At 31.1% G+C, this 9443-nt stretch overlaps 1 protein-coding gene across 2 annotated transcripts; it reads right to left on the minus strand.

Annotated features, from left to right (window-relative positions):
* Positions 1–2746: 2746 nt before the first annotated feature.
* LOC139502777 (mesotocin receptor-like) lies at positions 2747–8688 on the minus strand. 2 transcript variants are annotated; one of them, XM_071292362.1, is made up of 5 exons: positions 7859–8688; positions 6348–6688; positions 5445–5580; positions 3741–3805; positions 2747–3461 (listed from the first exon to the last, which is right to left on the minus strand). In XM_071292362.1, exons 1-5 carry the CDS (start codon positions 7914–7916, stop codon positions 3453–3455), a joined length of 609 nt encoding a protein of 202 aa, XP_071148463.1. In that variant the 5' UTR covers positions 7917–8688; the 3' UTR covers positions 2747–3452. The 2 variants fall into 2 exon arrangements, with proteins under 2 accessions (XP_071148463.1, XP_071148462.1); XM_071292361.1 differs by having other exon boundaries at positions 3737–3805.
* Positions 8689–9443: the final 755 nt, after the last annotated feature.

Consider the following 9443-nt stretch of genomic DNA (forward strand, 5'->3'; position numbering starts at 1 on the left):
TCATAGCGTAAGTAATATCTAATCACGTATACCTAAAGGATGACGGAAGAAGGCATTTGATCATTAGTGTATGATGATTAACTAGTGATAGTAAAAGAAGAATAAGTAACATCTATTTCGTGATATGATACAGAATTGTACGCAAGCAATTTGTGGAAAAAACTACATTTCTCAGTAAGATTTCTCATTTCTGATTAAATCTAAACGCTATCATATCCAACTTTGAAATATAAACAACAGAAGAACGTATTATTTACTTTTAAGATGTTTACTTACTTCTATGTATACACTCTCAATCAATTCTTAGTTCGTTTTCTGACGTTCTGTCTTTGAAAGTTGAGGACGTGCGACTATAATCGTAAATAATATTTTCTTTTTGAAGATAACACCTTTAAATGTATATTTTTGTAAAATTTTGATATTTTACTATAATACTTTTAAGCACTAAATAATTCAGAAAAGTTTAAAAGAAATGATAAAAAATGAGTAAGATGCTTCAATGCATAGTTATTCACTTCGAAACACACTTATGTCAGGCAGCTAACATAAAATAACATGCAATAGAAATGAAATATGCACCAAACTCTAAAATAATCAGTCAAAACTAGCATTTATCTAGCGAAAGCACAAGTTATAGACTAAAATTAGCTACTTTTATTTCTCATAAGAATTTCGAAGCTAACGAGGAAGAACCATATTTGTTTTCCCATACTGATACCTACTGTCCGTCGAACAACACACTTACAAAGTATGTTTGTGTATATTACCTGACAGTTATGAATGCTTAAAATTCATCTGAGCGAAAGACTTAAAATCCAATGCATTGATCAAAATATCCAATATACATTGTACTCCGTATTGCACATATATCATATGGTGTATTTATAGAAAACATAGCAGTGTTTAAAGACATATTTCAATAGAAAGACATTTCTATAATGAATGTATGAAGTAAGAAACTATTGCACATAATGGCATGAACGGCCATTTTGTATGTCATTAAAATTCTAACGATGTACCAAATATTTCATTTATCTGTTGGGCTCACTTTGTTGTAAATATAATGGAATTATACGCGACTGTTATACAGGCGAGAGGTTTAGCTAGCTATAACACCAGGTTAAATCAACCATTTTCCACATAGAGAAAGTTTTTTACAAAGTTGAAAATAAGACAACTGTTTTTTATTCGATTAATGTGTTTGAGCTTCTGATTTTGACATTGGAATTTACTGACCCCATATATATCGTAATATGTCACTTGCACACTATGTTACTAGTATTATCGCTAACATCGATCTGAATAAACGAATATTTTGTGTATATGTCAATGTGTAAGCAACATTACACCATTGTAAGATTAATAAATTAGACGATTAATATACCTTATTGTTGTTTCATTTGTGTACAGTCTTTTTTAAGCAGTTGAGTTGACATTGCGCTCGCAATAACAAGTAAACAACACCAACAAGCAACTCATGTTGATATAAAATATCCATCTACTTAATATACCCCTCTAAGACATGGACTTTCGTTTAGTACCATATTTTGACATTTGACCCCTTTCAGGGAAGCACACTCGTACATGAATGTGAAATACAATATGTTGTAAATTTATCTTAGATATAAGAAGAAGTGGTATGAGTGCCAATGAGACAACTCTTCATCCAAGTATCAATTTTTAAAAATAAACCATTATATGTCAAAGTACGGTCTTCAACAAGGAGCCTTGGCTCACAACGAACAGCAAGCTATAAAGGGACACCAAAATGACTAGTGTAAAATCATTCAAACGGTAAAACCAACGGTGTTATCCATATAAAAAAACTAGAAACGAGAAATACTTATGAAGCCAATCAACAAACGACAACTACTGAACATCACATTCCTATCTAGAAAATTTTAAAAGTTTTTGTTAAACACAGCAAGTCACTCAAGGTCTTATATATATTCATTTACTATATCAGTGTTTATTTGAAAGAGCTAGCAATTTTTTTATATTTTTTCTCGTTTACTTCTGTGCGTTTTTCATCGAAACCCATTTTGAACAACGGAGTATATGAAAAGATTTTCTCAATGTCACCAACTGTCATAATACGTTTAATCATTCATTATCACAAAACGGATGTCAATTAATTTCAACTGTAGTGTTTTGTTCAAAGTGACAATTCAGCTTTAATAAATCAGACAGGAAACTCCAGCTAACCAGATCAATTATTTTAAAAGTATACGCTATGACTTTCATTTTCAACTTTTTAAACCGATCAACTTTCTATACTTGAACTTAAAAATTAATGAATAAATAGTCAGTACTCAAGAGACAACTGTGTTACTTAGTGGTATAATTTGTATATGTCCGTTATATATCTCTGACGTAAGATAAACTTTAGGTAAAAAAAGCTGATGTTTTTTATGTATATTATATTGTTGTTTTTTAACTTTGTTTTATACATACTTCAAACAGTTTGTTTTCTCGTTTGAATTGTTTGATTGTTTTTTTCATTATTGTTTTTTTTGTAGATCCATTACTGCGCAGTAAACGTTTTGCAATTTGGTTTCTAGTTGTCTTATCAAAAAAATTTAGAGGTTTGACTTTTGCTCTATCAATTTCTGCTATTAATTATCGATCTCTCAAGCAGTCTTGTTCCGCTAGAAAGTTGATGAAATTAAACGACTGCCAGCGTATGGAGTCTTTATTTTGTGTGCAGCTGAAAACAATTTAGTTTTCCGCATCTTTGGTAGCCGCGTAAACATTTTTTTCTTATAGTATATTATAACTAAATGTTAGCTTCTATAAATAAATTACTTTATTTATTAGAAACAATTGACTTTATAATGTTTTGTTGGTATTTTTCTTTTCATTTGTTTTACGTGCCATCGAGCCAAACGTTTATTTTTGGAATATCAGTCACAGAGTTAATGTTCAATGTGTTGTCTTAATTTCGAAAATTTGAACTAAAAAGTGAATTTTGTCGTTGGTGACAAAGTTATGTAAACAACGGATTTCAAAGCATTCTTCTGCGTTTTTAAAAGTGGTCAGACGTCAAATTCACTAAACCAATATAAACAAATGTATTTGAGCTGTTTGTGGTAGTGTTAAAGTCAAAGTCAATTACCAGACACAACCTCCCTATCAAGTATGACCATAATAAGTACCATGGAATACCATGGTGAACGATTTCAAAGTGAAAACTTTTAAAATTTGTATTCACAGTTGCGTAGCATTAACCATGTTACCATTAGTAGATGAACTGTTGGTTTTTAAAACAATGGTATTTTTGTTCGAAGATTTACGACCTTTGCAGAACATGTTATGATTAAATAAGAGAAAAACAACTGGATTTGTTAAACTGTTCAATGGTGCTAGTCCAATTAGTAATCTGTACGTTATTCCAAATCTCAACACATTGTAGTACGCTAGCAGTGATGCAGAGAATAATGGAGTCCAGCATATCACGTACACTGAAATACAAAATGGTGTAAATGCATATGTACAGCATAACTCTATCAAAAACAAAATAACGCATTTGTGTGACAAAAAAATTAATCGTTGTGTATTACTAAGTAAATATTAATGCTGCTTGAAAATAACAATCAGCTTATGTACTGTGGATCTATTAGTTTCTTTTTTTGTGGTTGACTCTTTGTGATTGAAATCCACGAAAATTGGTATCCAACGAAAAACCATGAATCCAAAATATTGCTTATGATTCAAATTTAAAATCTTTAAGTCATACCTACTGAAACCACAAACAGTTGTTTTACAGTTCTCATCTTGGCGTAGAAATTAACACGTGCATGCATACCTGCAAAAACAAAACACTATGTATTTGAAATAGGTCTAAAACAGTAAATGATGATTCTTACTTCATAAAATTTACGTTAATTACTTTTCGTAATTGTTTCGTGAAAACTATTTGCTTTAAAAAAAGAATTAACAGCTGATTTTGAAACCGATCAAGGTTTAAAAAGAAAATAAACTACTCGCTTAATTGAATTAACTAGATATCATTGAGATGGGAGCCATCTCTGTGGGCCCCGCTTTGAATAATGTGCATTAAAAAATTGTATCTTTATCATAGGACATGGGTTTATCAACTGAAATCAAAGTTTTTGACCTTGACCTTTGACCTAGGAAGTTGTAATAAATTATGACACACCCTTTGGTGTTCGTTTATAAACATGTCAAGTATAAACTTTGAAATGATAACGGTTCTCAAGATATAGAGCGGACACGATCTTTACCATAGGACATGGGGTTGTCAACTGAAACCAAAGTTTTTGACCTTGAACTTTGCCCTAGGCAGTCGTTCATAAATTATGACACACCCTCTGGTGTTGGTTCATATACATGTCAAGTATAAACTTTGAAACCATAACGGTTTTCAAGATATAGAGCGGACACGATCTTCACCACAGGACACAGGGTTGTCAACTGAAACCAAAGTTTTTTTTACCTTGACCTTTGACCTAGGAAGTTATACATACATCATGACACGCCCTCTGGTGGTGGTTAATAAACATGTAAAGTATAAAGTATGAAATCATAATGGTTCTCTAGATATGGAGCGGACCGAAAGTTAAAGTGTTACGGACGGACGGATGGACGGACAGACTGGTCACTATAGGGCGACCCACCTACGGAAGGACGGATGGACGGACTATAGGGCCATGACACGCCCTCTGGTGGTGGTTAATAAACATGTAAAGTATAAAGTCATAATGGTTCTGTAGATACGGACGGACGGACAGACTGATCACTATAGGGCGACCCGCCTAAAGGCGGGGCCCTAATTACATATTTTTGTACCCCCTAAAACAACATGTTATACAGCAAAAATATTCAAACCAAAATAACACTTTGAAGAGCATATATGTTGTTTGCTTAAAAATAACATGTTTCAACCTATGATGCAAATAACGGATAATAACTCATAATAGAATGCATGAAATTAAAAGTTAACTCGCGACGTTTTACCATTTTTTGCAAAGGACTAAAAATTGTTTGTATGGACTATTCTAATATCATTAGGTATGTTTACCTTTTAGAAGTAAAATAAAATTAACAACTACAGAACATTATTTATCGCTGATAGAAAATTAGTATATGTAATATCAACATTATGATAAACTATTGTTATTTAGATTCAATATACACTATAAACTTGCAAACGGTTAGTTTGTCAAAATATTGAATTGAATAATGTAACCTCGAACGACTTATTTTCGCAGATTCTTGATCTCACATTTTACGCTTTGTAGTCCACTTACAAGATATTCATTTTCGCTGTTTTCTAATTTACGTGATGTAGTTGAATAAAGAAAGATTCAAGTATAAAATATTTACGATAAATCATGTTAGCGTTATATGATGAGGTATGAGTTGAAACCATTGCTAGTATCAATTCTCATTTATCAAAAAAGTTATAAATAGTTCATTCTTACCGTCGCTATTGGAGTTTGTTGTCATTAATGTGCACGTATGTCTTCTGCGGATCGCCATATAAATCATTATATAACAAGTTATAATGAATATTATCGGTATTATAATGAGGACACACACATCAAAATATCGAATTTCCTGCAAAAAAATATTCTTGGTGTTATTGAGAAGACATAACGAGTAAATGACTTTAGATACCACCGAATTGCAAATTAATAACTGAATACTTTAAGCGCAATATTATATATCGATGGACCTTGGTGATCATTGATAACTCAATAAGGAATTTCATTTTTAGATATGATAAGTTGCATTCATTCAAATTGGTCCTTCTATTATTTTTTTGAAATTATCCGAAAGAAATATACAAGGCAGACATGCATTTTTAGTCTTATAAAGCATGTTTACATCTAGTGACTTTGATTTAATGCAAAATTGTAATTAGAAAAAAAAGTTTTTGGTATATATGTATTGAATGGTGTTGCCTTCACCAATGATTTATATATAAATTTGATTGAATAAATCTGTGGTTATAAAATAATGATTATTGGTAGCTCTTACATGGTTAAAACAATGATTCATTGGTAAAATAGTCTATTTCATATTCATGCAACGTTCAACTATACTCCTAGATGACATATAATACATTTGGACGAAAAACAATGTATCAAGTAGCCTTGATCAGCACATTGACTCTGAACTAAATGGTTTTAAAAACAAAGCTATTGTTAAAAGCTGTTCAAATTCTTATAAATTGGTCTTTTCTGAATTAAGGATTAGATTTAAAATAAGAATAGAGTTACAGACCAAGAAATCATAAAAAAAAAATACCGGGGACTACATATTAGTGTAGGAGGCGAGTTTACTGAACAAGTAAATGTGACTTATAATGTTATCTTGCTTACTAGGTCGTAGGGAAATTCGTGACGGTATGCATCCTTGCCAAAGGTTTGTGGTGGGTAGTATGTCGTATGCAAAGAATATTGAATTGCAAGGAGCGACCCAAGTATCCATGCAGACAGTGCTAATCCATATTTATATATCTTAAATCTAGTCACGGGTGATAATGGTTTCACTACCACGTTCATTCGGTCTATAGAGAGAACAACTATGGCATATGTTGACACATAAAATGAGAACGTTGCGAGGTATCCATAACATATATGACAGGTGAACTCATTCCAATCAACCTCGAACCAAACATGAATCGTTTCTGGCAAAACATGAAAAAGTCCGACACACAAATCTAAAAAAATATATTTAGTTGTTTAACCATAGTGTCAAAAATAAACATTTACATAACATACAAATTAAATAGAAATTTTGAAGTATTGATAATTAGAGTGAGAAAATCTGTATAACGAATATCTAAAAACTTTGAAATATGATATAGTATAGTTACTCTAGTAAAGTGTATTTGTATTGATAAAATGTTATAGATTTGTATGATTACAAGTATTTGTAAACACTATGTCTTATTTTTGTTTTAAAGGTCTTCCGGGATCCAATGAGTTTGTCCGAATGAGGACACCTTAGAAAATATGCAAGCAGAATTTTTATTGATTGATTTAATTAACGGATGGTAGAATTATCTTTTGTCAGATCATTGTAAGCATAACTTGTACACATGATATGTATTCTAATTAGTTAGGACATATTTTTGTTAAATAGCAATCATGGTAAAGTCTAATTAACTAACTAACTGCTGATAAAATATCTTGTATCTGTATAACTGTTTGGAATTAAAGATGAATGTATTCATATATATTTAATAATTATTTTACCAAATTGGTAATTATTGTACTAATTATTGACATTGCTAATCATATTGACTCTTAACCTGTTTCGATTAAATGTGAAGGTTTTGTATGAAAAATACAGTTTTGATAATAATAAATAAATCAATAAAAGGTCATAGTGTATTAATTTAAGTTTTTTGATAGAGTTAAGCCTGCCAATTGATATTTTATCGTGTGTTTTTCTATGTTGTGATGTTATGCTATTGTTTCAGAAAAAGGGAGAAGGTTTAGCTCCATTAAAAACGTGTAATCACGCTGCAAATGTTTGCACCTGTCCTAAGTCAGAAATCTGATGTACAGTAGTTGTCGTTTGTTTATGTAATTTATACTTGTTTCTCGTTTTTCGTTTTTTTTATATAGCTTAGACCCTTGGTTTTCCCGTTTGAATGGTTTTACACATGTAATTTTGGGGCCCTTTATAGCTTGTTGTTCCGTGTGACCCAAGGCTCCGTGTTGAAGGCCGTACATTGACCTATAATGGTTTACCTTGTTTTAAATTGTTATTTGAATGGAGAGTTGTCTCATTGGCACTCACAATCATATCTTCCTTTATCTATCTATATAAAAAGCTATAAAGAAATATTTTTTCTCTATTTCTTAATAATAATGCTACTTACCAGCATAGGCTAAATTAGTGACAAAGAATCCCATTCTTGATTTTTCCTTTCGTTTCATCAATAAACCAATAACAATAATATTCAATATAACAATTCCACCGAATATACTTAAGGAAATCCACTTAAATATTCCTTCAAAAATCTAAGGTAAAGTTATTAAACATAGCGTATGGAATACACATGATAGGACAGACAGTTCATACTTTTCTTATGAATATACTAAAGAAGATCCACTTAAATATTCCTTTAGAAATTCAGTTATAAAAAATGAGGTATAGAATTTATTTCAGCTGACAGGTATTTTAATTTCCGGTGCTAATTTTCACCATACATGTATATCTACAGTTTTAGCTGCTGAATCCTACTTATTGTCATATTATCATTTTTCAATTTTGTCCTCTTTAGTTGACCACCGAATGTTATCAATATCACGCAACTTTACCCGACTGTCACACGGCTGAACCTTCTGTGTAACAAAGTATAACCTACCATTTTCCTCGGACAAAGCATGTATCAATTTAGGAGTTTAAAAGCTGTATTTCGTTTAGTCTTTTGATTGATAGCGTTTGATTTTGTCAGTTTTTTTTTTTGGACTTTTTTAATTTGCCTTTGAGTTCAGTATTTTTGATATACTTTTTTGTATACTGTTCTTTACTCTAACAACCATATTTTAGAACTTGTATTTTAAAGAAGATAGAAGACAATCAAGACATATTTGTCCCTAACATTGTACACACTGCTTACATTGCATTCCAATTATTATTTAGTCGAACTATGATTGGCAAGCCATAGTTTATGATATTTCTTTTCATGTCACATGTGGAGCAGGATCTGCTTCCAGATCACCTGAGATCACCCCAAGTGTTTCTGGGGATTCGTGTTGCTTAGTGTTTAGTTTTCTTTGTTGTGTGTAGTGTACTATTATTTTTCTGTTTTTATTTTATTGTATAGCCATGGTGTCGTTGTCCGTTTATTCTCGACCTGTTTGACTGTCCCTCTGTTATCTTTCGACACTCTTTTGCAATAATTGAACTCATTATAATTATATGGAAAAAGATAATTAATATGTATTAAGGTTACTTAAAACATAGAACAGCCTTATTTGAAATATGTGGACGCTTATTATTGTGTTTTAATACGTGGGGAAAACTAAGTTAGTTAATTTAGTTTACTTTCTTTTTTCTGGTTAATTCATTTGCTGCATCATTGGTGAAGATGGTTTTGTTGGTATAAATCTGCGTTGTATTGTCTTCATTCATGGTTGTTAAACATGTTAGCTGAAAAACATAAGAAAATAATTTAATTTTGGATGTAACGCGTTTTCTGATTGGCAGACGTCGTTATGTTTATCAGCACATATACATAATTTTGTCATGTGACCATGACGTCAACAACGCTTTTTCATGGTTTTCACCGGTTTAAAATGAAATTTAGAATTAAATTATAAGAAATGACTGTAATATTTTTTCTGTCTATTCGAAATAACATGAAATATTTGGTGCACACTTTATAATAACCTGCTACGCATGTTTTCCAGTATGCACCACATGTTTGATGTTATTTCTTCATATACAGAAAAAAAAAA

The sequence above is a fragment of the Mytilus edulis genome, chromosome 14 (genome assembly GCF_963676685.1).
Source record: "Mytilus edulis chromosome 14, xbMytEdul2.2, whole genome shotgun sequence".
Classification (NCBI taxonomy): Eukaryota; Metazoa; Mollusca; class Bivalvia; order Mytilida; family Mytilidae; genus Mytilus; species Mytilus edulis.